General features: G+C 47.7%; 2 protein-coding genes across 12 annotated transcripts; both read left to right on the forward strand.

Annotated features, from left to right (window-relative positions):
- The first annotated feature begins 2,656 nt into the window (after nucleotides 1-2,656).
- On the forward strand, nucleotides 2,657-5,675 carry RPL8 (ribosomal protein L8). Its single transcript, XM_027623856.2, has 6 exons — nucleotides 2,657-2,771; nucleotides 3,003-3,146; nucleotides 3,230-3,371; nucleotides 3,584-3,802; nucleotides 5,141-5,256; nucleotides 5,481-5,675. Exons 2-6 carry the CDS (start codon nucleotides 3,009-3,011, stop codon nucleotides 5,637-5,639), a joined length of 774 nt encoding a protein of 257 aa, XP_027479657.1. The 5' UTR covers nucleotides 2,657-2,771; nucleotides 3,003-3,008; the 3' UTR covers nucleotides 5,640-5,675.
- A 1,541-nt stretch (nucleotides 5,676-7,216) lies between these two features.
- On the forward strand, nucleotides 7,217-20,566 carry ZNF34 (zinc finger protein 34). 11 transcript variants are annotated; one of them, XM_027623745.2, is made up of 8 exons: nucleotides 7,239-7,287; nucleotides 7,645-7,824; nucleotides 11,616-11,655; nucleotides 13,455-13,506; nucleotides 13,940-14,026; nucleotides 14,334-14,460; nucleotides 14,883-15,002; nucleotides 16,813-20,563. In XM_027623745.2, exons 5-8 carry the CDS (start codon nucleotides 13,994-13,996, stop codon nucleotides 18,174-18,176), a joined length of 1,644 nt encoding a protein of 547 aa, XP_027479546.1. In that variant the 5' UTR covers nucleotides 7,239-7,287; nucleotides 7,645-7,824; nucleotides 11,616-11,655; nucleotides 13,455-13,506; nucleotides 13,940-13,993; the 3' UTR covers nucleotides 18,177-20,563. The 11 variants fall into 11 exon arrangements, with proteins under 11 accessions (XP_027479584.1, XP_027479569.1, XP_027479523.1 ...); XM_027623783.2 differs by lacking the exon at nucleotides 7,645-7,824 and having other exon boundaries at nucleotides 7,217-7,287; nucleotides 14,285-14,460; nucleotides 14,812-15,002; nucleotides 16,813-20,564; XM_027623768.2 differs by lacking the exon at nucleotides 7,645-7,824 and having other exon boundaries at nucleotides 7,217-7,287; nucleotides 14,285-14,460.
- The last annotated feature ends 3,896 nt before the right edge of the window (nucleotides 20,567-24,462 follow it).

Raw genomic sequence — 24,462 nt, forward strand, 5'->3', positions numbered from 1 at the left:
CTGCCCTCCCTTGAGTCCATGCCTGCCATCTCCAGGTAGGCCTTCAGGAGGAGCCCAAGCATACAAGCCCCCTGGAGCAGCACTTCTTGAGGGTTCCCTGGTCCCAGCTTTGGAACTCGGGCTGGCATTGCAGACCATTTCACCGCAGACTGTGGCACTGACTGATGTAGGAAAGATAGGGTTCGAAGCTGAAGACCAAGAAAGAATTCTTGAGACATCTTTGGTGCAAAAAGGTGGGTTTTATCAAAGCACAGGGACAGGATCCGTGGGCAGAAAGAGCTGCACTGGAGGCAGGAGTGGCCCACTATATACTATCAAGTTGGGAGGGGGTCAGAGATAGCCTAAGTCTCTAAGGAATTTCGGAAGCAAGGTTTCCAGGACCTCGAGGGGGGTAGCTATTGTTGGGAAAAGGTCATTTATTACTGTTTCATAAAACCTCAGTCATGAGACCCTTCAGATGTATATTGGTGGGTCATATGCTTGCGGGGGGGGGGGTGATTGCCAACATGTATCTTGGTGGGTAGAGACAAAGGAAGTTTCCAAAGGCTTTTTTTTTTTTTAAGATTTTATTTATTTATTTGAGAGACAACCAGAGAGGGAGAGCACAAGCAGGGGGAGTAGCAGGAGAGGGAGAAGCAGGCTCCCTGCTGAGCAGGGTGCAGGACATGGGGCTTGATCCCAGGACCCCAAAATCATGACCTGAGCCAAAGGCAGACACTTGACTGAGGCACTCAGGCACCCCTCCAAAGACATTTTTATATGTTCAAGTAGACTTACAAGATCCCGGGGGTCAGGCTAAGATTGCCTTTTGTCTTTAGCAAGGTATTACCATTGAGGCAGCTGAGCTCCTAGAGGACTATCACTCTGCCTGTTTTGAAGACTTGTCAATGGGCTGTAGGTAGTAAGGAAATTTAATGATTTTTCTTCTGCCTTTGTTTCTCACATAACTGACCATCTACCAATGGTAAGGCTCTGAACACTCGTCCTGCAGTGGGCCTGGTTAGTCACCTGGCTGCGTCCAGCTCCAGGAAAGGGAGAGTAGAGGGCCTCTCCCCTACCATATCCCATCGCGGAGACCCATGGGACCTTCTTCTGGACCCCGCAGTCTGAGTGTCCAAGTACTGTCCCCACCTCCATTCCACTCTCTCTCTCTGCCTTTCTGGTCCTCTGCTCCTATCCCAGGCTGACCTCAAAACCCCCAATTCTACCCCAAGGAGGCCCAGGTGCCCCTCAGCCCCCGGCCCTGCCTGGGCTGCGCCTGATCCCCCATCCCTGCCAACCCACCTGTTGCCTCTCTTGGGGCCTCACCAGTCGACGCTGCTCCTCTGTAGGTTCGGCATGTGGCCACGTGGCCCCCCCTCCTCACTGCCTTACCTTCCCACCATGTCATTCTTGCCGCCACCCCTCCAAGGCCCCCCTGACCACCCTGGTGCTAACAAACACCCGACCCCAAAGTCCTGAGTGCAAGCCTCTGTCCCCTGGGACCTCTGCCTTCACTCCCCTCCCACTGTCTCTCCCCTACTGGCCTCACCTGCACACCCACGTCCCTGGTCAAGCTCTACCTTGACCTGCCTGTGGGCAGTTCTTTCAGGGACCCCACCTCCAGGCACCCTCTCCTGAAGGCCCCTCCCACTCCTCCGTGTAACTCCAGGAAGCCCTCACTCAGCGGCTTATGCCCGCAAACCCAACCCCGCCCTGGCAGACCTGCGCTTTACCTCCAGTTCACACCCCCAGGGCTCTCGTTCCCGTTCTCCGCTCCAACCCCATCCACCCCTCCCCACAGGGTTCTGGGCAGGGTCATCGCGTTCCCTCACCCCAGGGTCACTTATCCAGTCTCCCTTTGCTCACCCCCTTCTTCTCCCCCCTCCCAACCCCCAGTTTTGCTCTATTTCCTGGGCTGGCTTCCCCTCCTCCACCAGCCTGGGAGGGGCCCACCATCCCAACAGAGATTCCCGCACCTCGCCCGTCGCCCAGTCTCTCCACGGCAACCATCTCCACCCCCACAGAGGTCCCATGCCGCGCCCAAGTTCTCCAAGCAACCAGGATGTCCCTGTCTCCCCAACACTCACATCCAGGGACGGCCTCTTTGAGCTTTCCGAAAACCCAGCAGGGCACAAAGTCCCAGCGTCCCCGGAGCGGCCGCACTGGCGGTAGTCGGGCATTTGCTGTCGTCCAGACCCCCGTTTTCTGTGAACCGTCACGTTCTCCCAAACGGTCCACCCGTTTCCTTAAAAGGGGGCCCTCACCCTACGAGGAAGCGCCTCACTCTAGAAAGGGGCCCTCGCCCTACCAGAGAGCCCATTATCTGGCAAGGAGTCTCTAGTCATAGAAGGGGGCCTTCACCAGGCCAAGAGGGGAGCCCTGCGACCCCACGCCCGGAGCGAGTCGCTCTGGAAAGTCGCTCTAGCTCTCCGGGCCTCCTCGGCTGCTCAGCGGGCGAGGGTCGCCCGCCGGGAGACTACTGTGAGGTCCCGACTGCCCTCCAACCTCCCTCCCGGGCGCGCCGCCCACACGCTAACCACGCGGCGGGAGAGCGGGTCTCCGGCCAGATATCCGCCAGACGTCCGGACAGCTGGACTCCGCTGGACCGGTCATCCCAACGCGCCTGCGCAGAGGCCCCCGGGCCGCAAGGCTCCGGCCGGAAGAGTACGAATCCCGGCGTGCACCGGGCACACGCCGAGCCGGAAGGTCAAGCGGCTCTCGGCCCCGCCCCGGAAGATAAGGCGGCTCTGGCCTGCCGCGTCTCCTCTTCCGGCCGCGCTCGGCAGCAGGTAGGATGTGTGTGTGGTATGGTGGCCCTGGCGCCATCCGCCGCCATCGGCCGCCCTGGGGCCCGCTAGGGACTCCGGCGGGACTCCGGAGAGAGAGCTGGGGCGCACGGCCAGGGATGGGGGCGCGGTGGGGTCGTGACCTGGAGGGAGGATGCTGGGGAGCTTGGACCCTGAAGCCGGGGTGGCGGGGGTGCCTGGGCCGTTTGGGCGCTGACCGTGAGCCACCTCCAGACCGCCATGGGCCGTGTCATCCGTGGGCAGAGAAAGGGCGCCGGCTCGGTATTCCGCGCGCACGTGAAGCACCGCAAGGGCGCCGCGCGTCTGCGCGCCGTGGACTTCGCCGAGCGGCACGGCTACATCAAGGGCATTGTGAAGGTGCGGGGAGCCCCCCTCGCCGGGCGGGTGGGGGTTCGGGGAGCCCCACGGGGACCCGCCGCTCATGCGCCCTCGGCCCGCAGGACATCATCCACGACCCGGGCCGCGGTGCACCCCTCGCCAAGGTCGTCTTCCGGGATCCGTACCGGTTTAAGAAGCGAACGGAGCTGTTCATCGCCGCCGAGGGCATCCACACCGGCCAGTTCGTGTACTGCGGCAAGAAGGGTGAGCTTCGTGTTGGAAGGTCGGGGCGGAGAGGGAACGGGTGCTTGCTTGAGGAGGCCCGTCCAGGCGGAAGTCTCACGTAGTGCGGCCGGTTTGGCTTAACGTACCGGCTGGGGCGCCCAGACCGCTGTAGGAGGCTGCCGGACGCGGAGTGCTGTGCCGGTCTTTCTGCGTAGCCGGGCTTTCCTGACCTGCAGTGCTTCTCCTCGCAGCCCAGCTCAACATAGGCAATGTGCTCCCGGTGGGCACTATGCCCGAGGGCACTATCGTGTGCTGTCTGGAAGAGAAGCCTGGTGACCGGGGCAAGTTGGCCCGAGCTTCCGGAAACTATGCCACTGTCATCTCCCACAACCCAGAGACCAAGAAGACCCGAGTGAAGCTGCCCTCAGGCTCAAAGAAGGTCATTTCTTCAGCCAACAGAGCTGTGGTCGGTGAGTGGCCAGCAGCCGTGGGATGCTCTGGGCGATGCGTTGCTTGTGAAAAATCAACAGCTGGACCCCGGCTAGTATCTGTGAAGTGGGCATCACTAGTTGGGAGTTGAGTGAGTCTGGGACTGGGACTTGTTAGGCAGACTTGTCTGTAGTCAAGCATGATACGGACTTCCACGATTCATACTCCCACATCCACAGGGATTAGTAGTCAGTCTTTTCAGGGATATGTGACCTTAAGCTACCTAGTAAGTGCCTTAAGAAGGATTTGAAACCTGATTTGTTCATTTGGTGTTACGACAACACCTTTGAATTGTGGCAGACCCAAGGAATGTTTGTTCTTTTTTCCTTCCTCTCTCTCCCTCTCTTTCGTTTTTTTTTTTTTTAAGATTTTATTTATTTATTTGACAAAGACACAGTGAGAGAGGGAACACAAGCAGGGGGAGTGGGAGAGGGAGAAGCAGGCCTCCCGTGGAGCAGGGAGCCTGATGCGGGGCTCCATCCCAGGACCCTGGGATCATGACCTGAGCCAAAGGCAGACGCTTAACGACTGAGCCACCCAGGCGCCCCTCTTTCTTTCATTTTTTAAAAGAGTTGTATTTTTGAGGGGCACCTGGGTGGCCAAGTCTGCCTTTGCCTCAGGTCATGATCCCAAGGTCCTGGGGTCAAGCCCAGCCGCAGACTGCCTGCTCAGTGGGGAGTCCGCTCTCTCCCTCTGCACCCCCGCAATGCTCACTCTCTCAAATCTTAAAAAAAAAAGATTTATTTGAGAAAGTGTATGCATGAGAGGGGTAGAGGGAGAGTATTCAAGCAGACTCCCCGCTAGAACCTATGACCCATGAGGTCACGACCAGAGCCAAGAGCTGGATCCTTAACAGACTGAGCAACCCAGGTGCCCCAGCCAAGGAACGTTCTTGGGTGTATGTTGAAGCAACACTGGTTGAGATGTGTGTGACAGACTGAGTCAGCCTTTTTGTTGGCATTTGGAGGTTAGATTGAGTGACCTGCTTGGTGAGACAGGGTAAATAAAGTGGGGCTTCCCTGGAGAGAACCATAGGTCGAGATAGCCATTGCAGATGGTGTGGGCAAAGGCCTGGCTTGGCTGCCCCAGCAATCTTGAAGAAACTTGATGTCATCTGCTAGACTGTAAAGGCATTTACTGCTTGGTGGTAGTTGGGAAGATGTTAGTGAGATTTTGGACACCATATGATCGTGTGTGAGTAAAGTGAGAGGGTGATCAGTATGGGGGTGGGGCACTGGTAAGGATGCTCTGCCTGATAGGGTCCTGAAGTTCAGGGAAGGTATGGTGCACTTTGCTGAGGTGCCTGATCTTCCCAACAGGTGTGGTGGCTGGAGGTGGCCGCATTGACAAGCCCATTCTGAAGGCTGGCCGTGCCTACCACAAGTATAAGGCAAAGAGGAATTGCTGGCCACGTGTGCGGGGTGTGGCCATGAACGTAAGTAGCCCAGAAGTGGGCAGTTGGGTGTTCAGGGATTGGGGACTGGGAGGCTAGATGGACCAGTCCTTTCCTGGAGTGTCTCCCTTCTATGACAGAAGGTCTGTAGTATAAGGCTCTGGGTTATGGTTTGTTGGCACAGGTCAGTTGATTCTGTTCTTACCCAGGTCCTGAGGTGGGTGGGTCCACGCTCCTATATTAATGCCACCTTGTTCTGTCTGCAGCCTGTGGAGCATCCTTTCGGAGGTGGCAACCACCAGCACATCGGCAAACCTTCTACTATCCGCAGAGATGCCCCTGCTGGCCGCAAAGTGGGTCTTATTGCTGCCCGCCGGACCGGGCGTCTCCGGGGAACCAAGACTGTGCAGGAGAAGGAGAACTAGGGCTGAGGGTCTCAATAAAGTCTGTCCTTTCACTAAGCTGTGCTTGCCCATGGTTTCAGAGGGAAGGATCCTTGCGGGGAGGACTGCCATGGAGCTTTTGGCGTAGGAAGGAGAAAGATGAAGTTGGATGTGCCAGTGAATAGTGAAAGCTCTGGAGAGAAGGGGGTGGTGCTAGGTATCTTCACACCCTAATTCCTGGAACACCTTCCCCTCCCCAGATACCAGCACAGGGAACAGAGGATCTCGTCTCACATCTGCATTAACTTGAGCACTTGGAGGATCTGGGTGAGGGTGTGGGTGCTTCAGGGTGAGAGTGGTGCTCCTGAAGCCACAGGTTGGAGAGCCAGGAAGCTGTTTTGTGGTGGAAGGACCAGGACGGAGTCAAACTAGTTTCTCAACAAATGGGCTTCCTGTTTTTGTCCATGGTACCTTGTCCCAAACTTGGCCTCATCAAAACTAGTAAAACCAGGGCAGATGCTGCTGAGCCAATGAGGCATAGAGATGGTAGTGGAGGTTCATTAGTGCCTCAGGACCAGGACACTTTGCTTCCCAGAGGCCACCCAGATTCCCCTGCCCCAGTGGTTCCCCTCATGAGCCAGTGCGAAAGTAGGGGCTGCAGGCCACTGTGCCAAACTAATCACAGAGACAAGAAGGTTGGGGGACCGGGATGCCTGAGTGGCTCCGTTGGTTAAGTGGCTGCCTTGGGCTCAGTTCATGATCCCAGCGTACTGGGATCAAGTCCAGCATCGGGCTCCTTGCTATGCAGGGAGTCGGCTTCCTCTGCTTGCCGCTCCCCCTGCTTTTGTGCTTGCTCTGTCTCTGACAAAAAGTTGCGGGATAACAGGGTTAAGTGGCTGGCAGAGGTAGAATGCCCCTTGTTCAGACTGCAGGTGGAAAGGCAGTGGACCCAGAGTTCCTGGAGACCCATCTACCTGAGAAGGATTTTCTGTGGCTGCCACGTAGCTCTTTGCTGTCAGGGTCCACACTTGTCTCTAGTATGAACCTTGCCGTTCTGGTTTCCACTTGACCACCCACCACAGCCTAGGTGTGGTGGAGAAAATAGGAGGGGCTGGGCTTGGTTCCCTGGATGAAGATGACCTGCCATTTTTTCACCCTCCTGGATGAAGTGGTCTGGGACCTTGGCCAAGAGGTGGCCATCAGGGAGGGTGTGCTCCAGTAAGCAGGCATCCAAGGAAGCCCAACCCCCTAGAGTGAACCCAGCTCCAGCTGGGGCTGGGTTCAGTGTGCTAAAACAAAGTGACCAGTAAGCGACCTCTTTTCCTGGTCATCACATGGCTTCTCTACCCAACTAAAGGAAAGGGACTGGTACTTTTTTGGCTGCAGTGCCTTTAGCGGCTCACTAGAGCGAGCTTCCCCCTGAAAATCAGCCGCTCACCCAGCCTCGGGTCTGTAGCTTCGGGGTTGTGGTTCCAGACTGCCACCTAGTGGTAGCGCACCCGACTTGCGACTGCATGTCCCATTCTTCAAGGAGGCTGGCTACCGAGACATGAAGTCCTTTCCTAGAGCGGCCCGAGGGTGCCTCCGGTTAGGATGCGGGGTGAGGGCGTCACTTCCGGTCGGTTTCGATTGGCGCGGCGGGTGGGGCTAGCGGGGCCTGACCCAGCGGCGGCTCCTCTGCGGCGCTGAGGTGAGTGTGGGCCGGGCGGGGGAAGTGGTGACCGCGAGGTCTCCCGGGCGCGGGGCACCGGCCCTTCCCTGTAACCGCCGAGATGCTCCGTCCGGGGCCCGCCCCGCGGTCCACAATATCTCTGGCCCAGGCGTCCGTCGGGCGGGCCCCGTTTCCACTCTCGGAGCCCCCTCGAGAAGCCCTGTCCCCGCTTCGTGGTTTCCGATGGGCCCCAAGCCCCGACTGGCGCCCTCCCCAGCCCGGCGTCCGCTGTCCGCCTGCTCCGGCCCGGGGTTCTTCCTTGCCGGGCCCCGGCCCCGCCCGAGAGTCTGAGGACTCGGGGAACCCCGGGGTCTCCCCACCGGATTCTCTTCCCAGGTCGTCCCAAGGGGCTGCTTCTGCGTCCCGGGGTGCCCGGGCCCCTCAAGGCCTGGTGACTCGAGGCCCTTTCCCTTCCCGGCGCCTCTCCGCCCGGCAGACGGTCACCAGCTCTCCAAACTCAGCCCGCGACCGCAGCCCCCAGCATGAGCCGGGCCTTTCCCTCGCTTCTGGGTCCAGGTTGTACTCCCCGCTCTCCCCCAGCCCTCCCCCCCGCCCCATTTCCCTCCTCACCTGGTCTCTAGCTTGGAGCAGTTAACGCCTAAACACACTTTCTTGTCCGCTCTTACATTAATCGTCTTCCCCATTTACCTGCCCCCATCCCGTGCCCCCTGCAGTTTCTGTGCTTCCTCGTGCCTTCAGTAATTCCCAAAATGCCTGTCCCACTGCATGTACCTTCCTGCCTTCCCACCCTTTTTTGCTTCTGATGCTCCAAGGCCTTTCTCCCAGTAGCCAGATTTTTGTTTTTCTTTAGAGCCTTTATTCAAGGTCTGACACTGAAGACTTTTTAAATAAAAAATGCACCGTGTCTTTGTTTTGAAAATATGTTAAAAAAAAAAAAAAGCTTTTAGAGAAAACTTTAAAGTACAGAGAATGGATTGCCAAACACTAGTGACTGGGTTCGCCACATGTATTTAAAGATTGTAGTTAAGGCGCGCCTGGGTGGCTCAACTGGTTGAGCGTCTGCCTTGGGCTCAGGTCATGATCTCAGCTTCCTGAGATCGCTTCCTAGGTCGGGCTCCCTGCTCAGCTGGGAGCCTGCTTCTCCCTCTCCCTCTGCCCCTTCACGCTGCTCCTGCGTGCTCTCTCTCTAAATAAATAAAACCGTGAAGAAAGAAAGGATTGTAGTTAGAAACAAAACAAAAACGGGCGCCTGGGTGGCTCAGTCGGTTGGGCATCTGCCTTTGCTTCAGGTCATGATCCCTGAGTCCCGGGATTGAGCCCTGCGCTGGGCTTCTACCCTGCTTGTCCTCTCTAGCTCTCTCTGTCTCTCAAATAAATAAATAAAATCATTAAAAAAACAAAACAAAAACATATATATAATCTCTGTGGCCAACGTGGGGCTTGAACTCACCACTCTGAGATGAAGACTCACATGCTCTACTGACTGAACCAGCCAGGCACCCCCCTCAACTTTTTTAAAGAAAGCTGTTGAAGCAGAATTGCTCTTAGATGCAGGCTCACCAGTCCCATTTTCTTCCCTAAGCAACCCTTATTTTGAACAACAGCATTTTTGTTTGTTTATTTTTATTGAGGTGTAATTGATAAACAGAAATTCTATAAATTTTAGGTGTGCACTTACGGTATATGCGTTCATTGTAAAATAATCACATTCAATCTAATTGGCATGTTCCTCATCTCACATAGGTACCATTTTCTTTTTTTGTTTTCTTTGTGGTGAGGATATTTAAGATCTACCCTCTTAGGAAATTTCAAAGTTACAATACAGTAATGTTGACTGTAGTCTCAGTGCTATACATTAGATCTCCACAACTTACTCACCTTGCATAGCGGAAAGTTTGTACTCTGACCGACCTCTCTCCATTTTCCCCAACCCTCAAACCTTGGCAGCCAACCATTCCACTCTCTGCTTCTATGATTTGGACTCTCTTGGATACCACATATCAGTGAAATCATGTAGTATTTGTCTTTCTGTGTCTGGTTTATTTCACTTAGCACAATGTCCTCCAGGTTCATCCATGTTGTAGCAAATGGCAAGATCTCGTTCTTTATGGCTGAGTAGTATTCCATTGTGTGTATATACCACATTCTGTATCCATTTATCTATCGTTGGACACTTAGGTTGTTTCCATATCTTGTCTATTGTGAATAATGCTGCAATGAGCATAGGAGTGCTGGTTTGTCTTTGAGGCAGTGATTTCATTTCCTGTGGATAGTATAACCAGAAGTGGGATTACTGGATCATGTCGTAGTTCTGTTTTCAACTTTTTGAGGCACCTCCACACTGTTTTCCACAGTGCATTCCCACCAACGGTGCCCTTTTCTCCACATCCTCGCCGACACTTATCTTTTGCTTTTTGATAATTCTCGTTCTGACAGGCGTGAGGTGATAGCTCATTGTGGTTTTTATTTGCAGTTCTCTAATTAGGTTGAGCACCTTTTCACGTACCTGTTGGTCATTTGTATGTGTTTTATGGAGAAATTTAGGTTCTTTGCCCATTTTAAACCCATTGGGTTTTGGGTTTTCGTTTTTTTTTTCTCTTGAGCTGTGTGAGGTCTTTATATATTTTAGATCTGAATTTCTAATCAGATACATGGTTTGCACATATTTTCTCCCATTCCTCAGTTGCTTTTTCACTCTCTTATTTTGCTGTCAGCACATTTTCTTACACCTCTACACACCTACTAGTGTTTTAAAATCTACATACATAATATACTATTGATATTTTACACTTAACTGTTTCACTCAGCCTTAAAGCATTCGCGGCCTCTGACATTGATGTGGTTCATTTCTTCCGACCACTGTGACCTTGACTGTTCCCTGATGATGGATATTGAGGTTGTTTCCCTTTTTTTCTTATACACAGGCACGTGGTAACATTCTGGTGTATTTTCTTGTGTTCATTAGCAAGAGTTTCTTTTGGGCACATACCTAGAATTAGGTGTCCTGACTGAATTTGCAGGGTTAAAGCTCTGCCAGGTGGTGCCAGATGGGTTTCCAGAGTGACTATACTAGTTTCCTATAGGACTCTGAGAATCTCTATTTTTCCTTATGTCTTCAACATTTGCTATTGTGAAGCATTTTATGTTTTCCCCAGTCTGTGGGGAGAGAGAAGTCTTGAATTTGCATTTCCTTAATTCTTAATGACATTGAAGATCTTTTCAGATTTTTCAAAAAGATTTTACTTATTTGAGAGAGAGAGCACGAGGGGGGCGGCCAGAGGGAGAAGCAGACTCCTCGCTGAGCAGGGAGCCTGATGCAGGACTCAGTCTCAGGACCCTGAGATCATGACCTGAGCCGAAGGCAGATGCTTAACTGACTGAGCCACCCAGGCGCCCCTCTTTGATTTCATTATCTGATTTCCCAAGTCATCCTGTGTTCATTTTTTTAAATAAATGGTCTTTTTTGGTGCACTCTGAAAGATATTTTATATATATATTTTTATGTATTAAGTATGTTTGCAAATATCGTTCACTCTGCATCTTGTCTTTTAATATTGTGGTGTCTTGTACAGAAATTTTTGGAGTAAAATTAAACAATTTTTCCTTCATGTACTATATTTTGCATACTATTTTCTTATAACAGCTGTAAATTTTAAACACTTAGGTCTTCAATGTGCTTAAAATATATTTTTGTGTGCCATAGAAGGCAGCGATTGAATTTTACTTTCCTATGGAAAATCAGTTGTGTTGGTACCATTTTGAATAGCATGCCATTATGTCATTAACATATACATGGATCTGTTCCTTATTTTCTTTACTGTGCTTAAACCTCACTTTTATTACCATAGCCTTACGGTAAATCTTGATATGTGGTAGGGCATGCCTCTGCCTACCTTATTTCTTTTTTGGCATTGCCTTAGTTAATCTTGGATCATTATTATGATATTGAGTCATTTTGGTCAGATTTCATGTTATGTCCTGTTGTAATTTTGATTGTACAGAATTAATAGATTTATTTGGGGAGAATTGACTTTTTTTTTTAAGATTTTATTATTTATTTGCAAGCGAGAGAAAGAGAGAGAGAGAGAGAGATTGAGTGCACAAGCAGGGGGAGCAGTAGGCAGAGGGAGAAGCAGGCACCTCGCCGAGCAAGAAGCTGGATGCGGGACTGGATCCCAGGACCCTGGGATCATGACCTGAGCCGAAGGCAGATGCTTAACGACTGAGCCACCCAGGTGTCCCGAGAATTGACATTTTTATGATACTGAGTTCTCCTATTTATGAACACTGTTTCTCCATAAGTCTTCTTGATGTCCTTCAATAAAGTTTTATCATTTTGTCCCCAGGGTCTTGGACTGCACTCTGATAACTGTTGCTGCATGTATGGTATGTAGAATTATGTCCCCTTTTTTGTTCTTAGTATTTCTTTTTCCATCTCTTTTCTGCCCACCCCCCATTGGACTTGCCAGATGTTCATGTGTTTTATTAGCAGTGTTGAGATTATGTTCTGTTTCTTTAAATCAAGTATTCTTTATTTTCCTCCATCTTTTCTTGAATCACTTTTCTTTGTGTCTAATTTCTTATTGAATGTTTAGATCATTTATTTCAGTCTCTCGTGCTAAAATAAGGGCACTAAGAAGGCACATTTTTCCTTAGGTAGCCTCTGTTTCCATTTCTGTGTTTTTCTTGGAGGGGGTACTTTGTATTATTTTTTTCTTAAGATTTTATATATTTATTTGAGAGAGCATGCATGAGTGGGGGGGAAGGGCAGAGGGAGAGGGAGAAGCAGAATCCTCGCTGAGCAAGGAGCCTGACTTGGGGCTCCATTCCAGGACCCTGAGATCATGACCTGAGCCAAAGGCAGACGCTTCACCGACTGAGCCACCCAGGCTCCCCTGAGGTGGTACTTTTTTATCATATATTTCCAGAATAACAGCAGTGGTGAGAGAATATTTTGCTAAATGGTATCAGTCTTTGGAATTTGTTGAAACTTTCATTGTTGCGTCATTTGTGGTATTTTCTTAATAGTTTTGAATATATATCTGGAAAAATGTGTATTCTCTATGTTTCGAGTAACTGTTCTCTACTTGTTCCACTTGTTTCTGAGGGAAGTGTGTTGAAATCTCTCATTCCAGGGGAGGTTTGCCAGTTGCTCTTTGCTACTTCAGTTAGCATTGGCTTTCTACATTTTGAGTTTCTTGGTAGATACACACTTGTCTGTAATTACAGCTTCTGGGTGGATTTTCCTTTTATTAATATGTATTATTCATTTTTGTTCCTATTAATGATTTTTACTTTCTGTTCTGTTTTGATTGGTATAAATACTGCTAAACCACACATAGCAATGCATATTTAAGCTCAGAAGCATCACGATGAAGGGAAAAAGCCAGAGGAGTATAGACAGCATATTTGCTTTGATAAAGTTCACCAGAAGCACAGCTGGTGGAAGTCAGGATGCAGGCTCACTTTTGGGAGTTGAGGAAGGAAGTAGAGCCTGCAGGGGCAGGAGGGCTGACGTGGGTGCTGGTTCTGTGGGTGCAGGCCCTTTGTGACTGCCCCTTGATCTGTGTGGTCAGGATTTGTCGACTCTTCTGCATAAATGTCATATTTCAATAAAGAGCGTTAAAGGTAAAGAAAATGTGGGCGCCTGGGTGGCTCAGTTGGTTAAGCAACTGCCTTCGGCTCGGGTCATGATCCTGGAGTCCTGGGATCGAGTCCCATATCGGGCTCCCTGTTCAGCAGAGAGTCTGCTTCTCCCTCTGACCCTCTTCCCTCTCATGCTCTCTATCTCTCATTCTCTCTCTCAAATAAATAAATAAAATCTTAAAAAAAATAAAAAAATAAAAAATAAAAAAAAAAAAAAAAAAAAAAAAAAAAAAAAAAAGAAAATGTAGGGGCGCCTGGGTGGCTCAGTTGGTTAAGCCTCTGCCTTCAGCTCAAGTCATGATCCTGGGGTCCTGAGATTGAGCCCCACATCTGGCTCCCTGCTCAGTGGGGAGTCTGCTTCTCTCTCCCTCTGCCCCTCCCCCGGCTCGTGCATGCATGTAGTCTCTCTCTCTGTCTCTTAAATGAATAAATCAAATCTTTAAAAAAAAGAAAAGAAAAGGTATATAGCTACTTTTTATTTTAATTAGCGTTTGTGTGGTCTAGCTTATATTCAGCCTTTCTGTGTTACTTTATTTTAGGTTATGCAGGTGCATTTTGTGTATCTGTCAGAGAATCTTGTGCTTCTAGTGGGTGAGTTTAATCCTTTTATTTCTTACCATTACTCAGCTGCTGAGCTTGTTTCTATAGTGTTGTATATTTTACCATCTATACTTTGACTTTGTTCTGTACCTTCTATTGTTTTTTTGTTTTTTGTTTTTTTTTTTTACTTCTTTTTCTCCTCAACACTTAACAAGTTGTCTTTATTCTTTCATATAAAGTGAGTGAGTATCGCCATCTTCCTCCTGAATGAGACAGCTTGGTGTGTCAGGTTGAGGGGAACAGATGACCTGAAGAGTTGGGCACCTGTACCTGCAGTGGGGGCAGGGTAGGGCAGGACAGCCCCAGGCAGGAGCGGAATCTGCCCGGGAGACCAGCTGTGCCCCGATGGGGATGAGTGTGGCTCTGAAGTTGCCCTCAGGAGGGGCCAGGTTGGGCCTCCATGTGTTCCTTTCTCTTCCCTCAGCACCAGTGTGACTCACTGCTGACTCCTCCCCTGGGAAGTCCAGGGTACCAGGTGATGGCGGCTTTGCACCTGTCTGCCCTGCCCCAGGTGAGCATCCATTTTCCCTGAGAGGTCTGAAATCTCCACATAGGGCTTCCCTGCCTGCTCTGCCTTAGTAGACACTGTCAGGCATCTTGGTCTGGGGTATTGAGCAGAGGATGGTTGACGCTGGGACTCCCCCAGCCTTCTGGAGTTACTGGTTTAGTGACCAGGGGCTCAGGCCACTCCCCTGGGCCGTACTGGGGGATCATGCCTTTAGTCACCCCTGTGCTACTACTTCTGGTATGCTTCTGCTCCCACCCCCAGGGCCCACCCTGAGCCACACCTGGGCCTGCAGCAGCCCCTGTCATTCCAGGCTGAGGTGACCTTTGAGGACGTGGCCGTGCTATTCTCCCGGGAGGAGTGGGGCCGTCTGGGCCCTGCTCAGAGGGGCCTCTACAGGGACGTGATGCTGGAGACCTACAGGAATCTGGTCTCCCTGGGTAAGGCCCCTCACTAGGATGCTGGTCAGGAGCCCTCGGGACTGATGGTTCAGCAGGGGCTGGGCTGGGGGCTTCACCCTCTGGTCCTAGGCAGTCCTGGTCTATACAGAGGAGGGGCCAAGTGGGGCTGGGTCAGTGATTCTCTATCTCTGAGCTCCCAGATAAGATGGCCTCCCTGCCCCAGGCCCAAGACAGACCCCTCTCAGGAGGGATTGCATACCTCCAGGTGGAGAGAGCAGGGCTCTCTTGTTCCCTGTGCTCAGGTCTCATCTTCACGACCATCCCCAACCCTCCAGAGTGTCCAGACTTTGCATCACCCCACTTTGCCTGTGGTTCTGCTTCCCGCCACAGTTCCAGATGAGAATCCACTCAGCGCAGCCCTGCATCCTTGGGACCAACCCTAGGCCCCGTTTTCTTCCCAGGAGCTGGACCTGCAGGTCCCAAGCCTGGGGTGATCACACAGTTGGAGCGAGGGGATGAGCCGTGGGTCCTGGATGCACAGGGCGCCAAGGGGAAAGAGCGACTGAGAGTCAGTATCTCAGGTGCGTGAGGGGGGCCACTTCCCTAACAGTTGCTGAATAAGCATTTGTTAGGGTCCAAGATGTGCAGTTAATGACTCAGGCATTTAGAACAAGGTGTATCAGGGGCAGCATGACAACCCTGGGAGTAGCCTGTGCTGAAGTCCAGGTCACCTCCATCAGCCTAGGTGCCTCAGTGTGGTGATTTTTGAGCTGAATCTTCTAGGAGGCTAAGAGGGGGCGTTGTTGGCAGAGGAGAGGAGGGAAGGCTGGACCCCCAGGACCCCATGGAGCCCTGCCCTTCAGAGCTCATGCCCTGTGAGGAGGGTCAGATGGGGCCATGGTGATAGAGACCATTGCTTCATTCTCCTTTTCTAAATTACCCACTTGACAATTACAGACTGTTAAAAGAAAGAATATCTCATCACCCACATACCAGTGTGTTCTGTCGTGTGCCTGCTATCCCCTTTCTAGTGCTCTCTGTTCTACACCCATATACGAAGGTCACTTCTTGACAGGAATGCAGCGATCCTATGTGTACTGCTGTCATCTCATGTCTTTTTTCACTCAGTGAGTGTCCATTTTTATACACGTGAGTCTCAGTCGCCACTTTTGCTGGAAGTGCCAGTGGGAAGGGTGCTGTCTAGTTTCATTGCTGTGGACAACTCTGATAAGTATTATTTTGCACGTCTTAATGTCCTAAGAAGCATCTACTGGCTAAAGGACTTGAATTTCTCTTTTGTAAATTTGTTTATTCAGATACCAATACTTAGTATTGGTATAAATAAACCAATTGGAATAAAATAAACCAAATCCTAAGTTTATAACTCAGTGAATTTTTATAAAAACCATCTTCCAAATCAAAATGCAGAACATTTCTAGTTCCCTGGGAACCCACTAGGCCTCCTCTGTCATTTCCCACTGCTCCTCACAGGGTCCTTCTCTCTGACTTCTGGAGGCCACTCTGCCTCTTAGCTCTGTGTCTGGTCTCATTTGGGGCATCTGAATGTTGTGAGGGCTGCCATGTTGTACAAAGTATGTTCTATTCCATTGCCATACGGTGTTTTATCATATGAATATACCACAAATTATTTTCCATTTTTGTTAATATTTGGTTGTCCCCATTTTGGGATTATTGTGACTGTTTCTCTTCCTCACAGAGAATGCATTTCTGGTGGTGTGTTTCTGCAAGTGGAGTTGATGTGTGAATGTCTAGGCAAGAAGTAAGGAATGGAGGCTTGAGGGTATCAGGAGGCATTCTGTATGGCATCTTGAGTTTAAGGGGCTGGTGGCTAACTGGGTTGCCTCTCAGGCCTCTGAGAAAAGCCCAAAGAATGGGTTCAGCTTGCTAGGGAGAGCTCAGGGTCATGGTGTGCCCTTCTGTCCATGGTTGGCACAACGTTGGCCCTCTGCTGTTCTGGGGAGGCAACTGATTTTCCTACCATGGATTTTAGGGTGGATTAGCTGTTGTTAGGTAGCCTTAGGTTCACTTTTTTGTCTGTCAGATGTCCTCCGTGACTTTCAGGGCCCCTCTGGTGGTACAAAACTTCTGTCTTCTTTCCTTTTCTAGTGAGGACTGGAATCCTACAGTCCCACTTAGGCAGAAGGCAGGCAGGAAGAATTGGTCAGGCCTGGGTTGAAATACTTGCACTACTGCAAGATTGCAGCCTTGGGTGAGGTCTTTAAGCCTCTGAGCTGCAGGCTCTCATCTCTGTAAGGCGTTGTGACTTTGGAGATGATGGAATTGGTACTGTACAGGTAGTCAGCAGCATCTCCACATATTCCTTCTCAGGTCAGAACAGGTGGTCCTAAGATGTTGTGTTCATTGTTCCAGGTCATGGGACCAGGACTGAGTACAAGGAGTTGTCTTCAGGGGAGATGCTTGATGAGGAAGAACTGGATCAACTCCAGAGGGCTGTTCCCCAGGGACCTGATCCTGGAGAGACCCATGCATGTGTCTGGGAGCCAGAGGAGAGCCTGGACAAGCTTGTGGAGCAGAGAGGCCCGAGGCCAGTCACATTGACCAATGAGGATAGTGTCCAGGGGTCTGGGGGAAGCCTCAGGTTTCGGTCAAGCCCTATCTCTGATCAGAGACCTCACAAATGCGATATATGTGAACAAAGTTTTGAACAGAGATCATACCTTAATAACCATAAGCGAGTACACAGGTCAAAAAAGACAACTACAGTCCATGATTCTGGGGAATTCTTCCCTGCAAATTTAGTTGTTAAAGACGATCAGAAAATTCCTCTTGGGAAAAAATTGCATTATTGTGGTTACTGTGGGAAAGCCTTCAGGTACAGTGCTAACCTTGTCAAACACCAGCGGCTTCATAGTGAAGAGAAGCCCTACAAGTGTGACGAGTGTGGGAAAGCCTTCAGCCAGAGCTGCGAGTTCATCAATCACCGAAGGATGCACTCAGGGGAGATCCCCTACCGATGCGGTGAGTGCGGGAAGACATTCAACCAGAGGCCCAACCTCATGAAACATCAGAGGATTCACACCGGGGAGAAGCCGTATAAGTGTGGTGATTGTGGGAAACACTTCAGCGCCTATTCGTCCCTTATTTATCACCAGAGAATCCACACTGGAGAGAAACCCTATAAGTGCAACGACTGTGGGAAAGCCTTCAGTGACGGCTCAATCCTTATCCGACATCGTCGGACCCACACTGGGGAGAAGCCATTTGAGTGTAAAGAATGTGGCAAAGGCTTTACCCAAAGTTCTAACCTTATCCAACATCAAAGAATTCACACTGGGGAGAAACCCTATAAATGTAATGAATGTGAGAAGGCCTTCATCCAAAAAACCAAACTTGTTGAACATCAGAGAAGCCACACTGGAGAGAAGCCCTATGAATGTAATGACTGTGGCAAAGTCTTCAGCCAGAGCACACACCTTATCCAGCATCAGAGGATCCACACAGGAGAGAAGCCGTACAAGTGTAGTGAGTGTGGGAAAGCCTTCCACAACAGTTCCAGACTCATCCACCACCAAAGGTCGCACCATGGAGAGAAGCCGTACAAATGCAGCGATTGCAAGAAAGCCTTTAGCCAGGGTACTTACCTCATCCAGCACCGGAGGATCCACACTGGAGAGAAGCCCTACAAGTGTAGCAAGTGTGGGAAGGCCTTCCGGCACAGTTCCAACATGTGCCAGCATCAGAGGATTCACCTCCGGGAAGACTTCTCGAGGTGACCGTGGAGAAGGGCCCATGAGTTCCACTGTGCAATTCCTCCTTATGACCCACCCCACCCCTTTATTTATTGTCCACACAGTGTTGTTACAGATGAAGGGCATTTCTAATTAAAAACAAACAAACAAAACTCTTTTCTTAAACCAAAAGTAGTGCATGTTCATTTTGGAGAAATTGAGACAGGTAAGCAAAAAGTAGTTCTCCCCCACTTAGAAAAAGAATCCATCACTGTTGATTTAATATACGCTTCCTTTCACACATAGTTAAGAGCATTTTAAAAAAAGTACTGTGTGCTTGTCATTGCAGGACATAGGATCTTTCGCCTTTGCTATTTCCTCAATCCTAGAAAACACTGGAAAGAATTCTACATATTTACATATCTTTACATGTTGTAAATTTAAAAAATTAACAGTCATACTTTTCTGTGTGTCTTTATAATAGAGTTGATAATTGCCATTTTTATTGTGGTAAAATATACATAACAAAATTTACTATTTTAACTATTTTTAGGTGTATAGTTCAGTGGCATTAAATACATTTACAGTGTTGTATAACCATCACCACTGTTTTATTATCTGAAACAGAAAATCTGTACCCATTAAAAATAACTCTCCTTTTCCCCTTTGTCTCACATCTGCTGACAATCTCTGTTCTATTTTCTGTCTCTGAATTTGCCTATTCTAGTTTTCTCATAAGTGGAATAATACAATATTTGCCCTTTATAGCTGACTTATTTCACTTTGCATAATGTTCTCAAGGTTCATCCATTTTGTAGCCTGTATCAGAATGTCATTCTTTTTTATGGCTGAAAGAAATGACCTTGTTTGTAGATACCATGTTTTGTTTATCCACTCATCTGTTGATGGACACTTGGTGTTTCTGCTTTTTGGCTGTTGTGCATACTGCTGCTGTGAGTGGGTGTACAAGTATCTTTTTGGATCCTTTTTTGGGGTGGTGGGAGAGTGCATGAGCAGTGGTTGGGGACCTAGTGGCAGAGGGAGCGGGAGAGAGAATCTTAAGCAGGCTCCACATCCAGCACAGAGTCCAACGTGGGGCTCGATCTCATGACCCCAAGATCATGATCTGAGCTGAAATCAACAGTTGGATGTTTAACTGAGCCACCCAAGCGTCCTGTGGATCCTTACTTTCAATACTTCTGGGTATACTTCTGGGAGTGAAATTGCTGGGTCATATGGTAACTCTATGTTTAACTTTTTGAGGAACAGCCAAACTTCTGCACAGTGGCTGTACCATTTTACATCCCCATCAGCAATGAATAGAGGGTTCTAATTTTCTTGCCAACACTTGTTATTTCCCATTTAAAAAAAAATAATGTCCATTTTAATGGGTGTGAAGTGGTATCTCATTGTGGTTTTGGTTTGCATTTCCCTGATGACCAATGATGTTGAAGTGCCTGATGTTTCAGGCACTTATTGACCATCTGTATGTCTTCTTCAGAGAAATGTCTGTCCAAGTCCTTTGCCCATTTTTGAATTGGGTTCTTTGTGTGGTTTTTTTTTTTTTTAAAGTGTTGAGGTATAGGAGTTCTTTGTATATTTTGCATAGTAATCTCCTCTATCAGATACACGATTTGCAAATATTTGCTCTCATTCCGTGAATTCCTTCTACTCTCTCGTTCATGTCCTTTGATGCACAAAAATTTTTAATTTTTATGAAGTTGAGTTTATCTTTTCTTTTGTTGCCTGTGCTTTGGGTATCATAACCAAGAAATCATTGCTAAATCCAAGCTTAGGAAGATTTGTGCCTGTGTTTTTTTCTGAGTTTTATAGCTTTAGGTCTTAGGTTTTGGTCTTTGATCCATTTTAAGCTAATTTTTATATATTGTATAAGGTAAGGGTCCAACTTCTTTTGCATCCAGTTTTCCCTACAACATTTTTTGAAAAGACTGTTCTCCCCATTGAATAGTATAGGCACACCTCAGAGATACTCTGTGTTCAGTTTCAGACCCACTGTGATAAAGCAGATGTCTCAGTAAAGCGAAGTTATGTTTACATTATGGTGTACTAAGTGTGCAATAGCATTATGTCTAAGAAAACTGTATAAACCTTAATTTAAACACTTTTTTTCTAAAAAATGCTGTCATCTGAGCTTTCAGCAAGTCATAATCACTGATCACAGATTCCCATAACAAATATAATAATGAAAAAATTTGGAGTATTGAGAGAATTACCAAAATGTGACAGACACAAAGTGACTAAAAGCTGTTGGAAAAATAATGCCAATAGACTTGCTCACCATAGGATTACCACACATTTTCAATATGTAAGAAACACAATAAAGCAAAGCACAATAAAACGAGGTATGCCTGTATTGGCTCAGGCTGCCAAAAAAATAGCACAGACCTGGTGGCTTAAAAAACAAATTTATCAAAAGAAACAAATCTTGGGGCGCCTGAGTGGCTCAGTTGGTTAAGCGACTGCCTTCAGCTCAGGTCATGATCCTGGAGTCCCAGGATCGAGTCCCGCATCGGGCTCCCTGCTCAGCAGGGAGTCTGCTTCTCCCTCTGACCCTCCCCCCTCTCATGTGCTCTCTCTCTCTCTCAAATAAACAAAATCTTTAAAAAAAAAAACACAAAAGAAACAAATCTCTCATAGTTCTGGAAACTAAGTCCAAGATCAAGATGTAGGCTGATTCAGCCTAAATGAGGGTTCTCTTCGTGGCTTAAATACAGCTGCCTTCTCACTGAGTCTTCACATGGTAGAGTAGAAGATCTCAGATGTCTCTTCCTTTTATAAGGGCACTAGCCCTATCAGATTAGGGCCCCACCTTTACGATCTCATTTAACCTTTATCAACAGTTTACAGGCCCTATCTCCAGTACAGTCACATTGGGTTAGAGCTTCAACATAATGAATGGTGGGGTGTGGGGGGGCGGGGGGGGGGACTATAAACAGTTCATAAATGGTCTTGGCACCCTTGCCTAAAATCAATTGACCATATATGTAGGGGTTTCTTTTTGGGTTCTATTCTATTCATATATATGCCTATCCTTATGTCACCACCATACTGTCACTGTAGTTTTATAGGGAGTTCAGAAATCAGGAAGGGAGTCCTTCAACTCTATACTTATTCAAGATTATTTTGGCTATTTGGGATCCCTATCTGGGATTCCATATGAATTTTAGGTTGGGGTTTTCTGTTTTTGCAAAATCACAGCTTTTGATAGGGATTGCGTTGGATCTATGAATCAGGGTGGTATTGTCATATTAATCCTATCAGGTCTTCATGAGTATGGGATGTATGTTCATTTGTTTATATGTTCTTTGATAGTGATCATTTCTGGTTTTCAGTGTACAAGTTCTTTGCCTCCTTGGTTAAATTTATTCCTAAGTATTTTATTTACTGTAATGCTATTGTGAATGCAATTGTTTTCTTAATTTCTTTTTTTTTTTTGGATTGTTTATTTTTAATGCATAGAAATGCAACTAATTCTTATGTCTTGATTTTGTATACTGCTAGTTTGCTGAGTTAGTTTGTTCCTACGCTTTTGTTTTGCTTGTTTTTGTTTTGTTTTTTGGTGTGTGCACTCTTTAGGGTTTCCTCATATAAGATCATGTCATCTGTGAACAGAGATAGTTTTACTTCTTTTCCAACTTGGGTGCCTTGTATTTATTTTCCTTGCCTAATTGCTCTGGCTAGAATTTCTAGTACTTTGTTGAATAGACATAGCAAAAGTGAGCATCCTTTACTTGTTCCTGATCTTAAAGCCCAGTCTTTACCATTATGTATTACATTAGGTTTCTCTATATAATTTTCATTATGCTGAGGAAGTTTCCTTTTATTTCTAGTTTATTGGGTGCTTTTATCAAGAAACCGTGAAGTTGTTTTGTTTTGCTTTGTCTTAAAAGATTTTTTTATTTGTTAGAGAAAAAGAGCACAAGCAGGTGGAGCAACAGGCAGAGGGAGAAGCAGCCTCCCTGCTGAGCAAGGAGCCCGATGCAGGACTCAATCCTAGAACCTTGGGATCATGACCTGACCCCAAGGCAGACGCTTCACCAACTGAGCCATCCAGGTGTCCTAAGAAACCGAAGTTTTGTCAAAAGCTTTTTTTGTATCACTTGAAAAGATCAAATGGGTTTTTTTCTTCATTCTTTGTTGGGAGGTTTTTGATAATTGATATAGTCTTCTTACTAGTTATTAATCTATTCAGATTTTCTCCTTAACGAGTCAGTGGTAGATTGTGTGTTTCTAGGAATTTGTCCATTTCATCAAGGTTATCTAATTTGTTGGCATACAATTCATAGTATTCTCATATAATCCTTTTTATTTCTGTAAGGCTGGTCACAGTGGCCCCACATTCATTTCTGGTTTTTAATAATTTGAATTTTCTCTACTTATTTAGCTAAGTTTGTCTTATTTAACTAAAAGTTTGTCAATATTGTTGATCTTTTCAGTGAGCTAACTTGAAGTTTTGTTGATTTTCTTTATATTTTCTAGCTCATTATTTCAACTCTGATCTTTACTATTAATCTTTTTTCTATTATCTTGTATTTAGATTGCTTTTTTTTCCTGGTTTAGTTTTTCTTTCTCTCTCTTTTTTCCTTTTTTTTTTTTTGAGAGAGTGATCGTGTGTGTGTGTTGGTGGAGAGGGACAGAGGGAGAGGGAGAGAGGAATCTTAAGCAGACTCCACACTCAGTGTGGAGCCCAACATGGGGCTTGATCTTACAACCCTGAGATCATGACTTGACCTGAGCCAAAATCAAGAGTTAGATGCTTAACCAACTGAGCCACTCAGGCACTCTTTTCTTTAAAGTATACAGTTAGGTTATTGATTGAGAACTTTTAAAGATTAATTAATTTTTTTTAAGAAGGTTATTAAGAACTTTTAAAGATTAATTAATTTTTTAAAAAGATTTTATTTATTCATTTGAGACACAGAGAGAGATCATGAGCAGGGAGAGAGGCAGAGGCAGAGGGACAAGCAAGCTCCCTGCTGAGCCAGGAGCCCGATGTGGGGCTCAATCCCAGGACCCTGGGATCATGACCTGAGCCGAAGGCAGACGCTTAACCATCTGAGCCACCCAGGCGCCCCAATTATTATTTTTTTTTAAATAAGCTCCCCATCCAGCATGGAGCCAAGTGCGGGAGCTTGAACTCAGGACCCTGAGATCAAGACCTGAGCTGAGATCAAGAGTTGGACACTTAGCTGACTGAGCCACCCAGGTGCCCTGAGAACTTTTTTTTTAATGTATGCTTTTATTTATTATTTTTTAAAGATTTTATTTATTTATTTGAGAGCGAGCAAGAGCGAGAGAGTTCACAGATGGAGAGGAAGAGGGAGAAGCAGACTCGTCGCTGATCAGAGAGCCCAAAGTGGGACTTGATCCTAGGACGTGAGTCGAAGGCAGATGCTTAACTAACTGAGCCACCCAGGCATCCCTATGCTTTTAAAGCTGTAGATTTCCTGAGGCGCCTGAGTGACTCAGTTGTTAAGCGTCTGCCTTCGGCTCAGGTCATGATCCCAGGGTCCTGGGATCGAGCCCCACATCGGGCTCCCTGCTCAGTGGGAAGCCTGCTTCTCCCTCTGCCACTCCCTCTGCTTGTGATCCTGCTCTTGCTGTCTCTCTTTGTCAAATAAATAAAATCTTAAAAAAAATAAAGCTATAGATTTCCTTCTCTGCACTTTTTTCACAACATCCTATAAGCTTTGGTGTGTTGTGTTTTTGCTTTCATTTGTCACTGGGTATTTTCTACATTCCCTTGTAATTTCTTCTTTGGCCCATTTGTTGTTTAAGAGTTTGGCTTAATTTTCCAGTTTTTCTTCTGTAATTGATTTCTAATTTTATTCTATTGTGATTGAAAAGTATAATTTATGATTTTAATTTTTAAAAATATATTACAAGGGGGCGCCTGGGTGGCTCAGATAGTTAAGCGTCTGCCTTCGGCTCAGGTCGTGATCCCAGAGTCCTGGGATCGAGTCCCGCATCAGGCTCCCTGCTCTGCGGGGAGCCTGCTTCTCCCTCTGCCTCTCTCTCTCTCTCTCTGACTCTCATGAATAAATAAATAAAACATTAAAAAATATATATTACAAGGGCACCTGGGTGGCTCAGTTGGTTAAGTGTCTCTCTTTTTTAAAATATTTTATTTATTTGAGAGTGAGAGCATGAGTGGGAGAGGGAGAGGCAGACTCCCCACTGAGCCGGGAACCCTGACGTGGGGCTCTGTCCCAGGACCCTGAGACCATGACCTTTGCTGAAGGCGGATGTTTAACTGACCGAGCCACCCAGGCGCCCCTCTGTCAGCTTTTCTTGATCTGAAATGTCTTAA

Source organism: Zalophus californianus, chromosome 4, assembly GCF_009762305.2.
Source record: "Zalophus californianus isolate mZalCal1 chromosome 4, mZalCal1.pri.v2, whole genome shotgun sequence".
NCBI lineage: Eukaryota > Metazoa > Chordata > Mammalia > Carnivora > Otariidae > Zalophus > Zalophus californianus.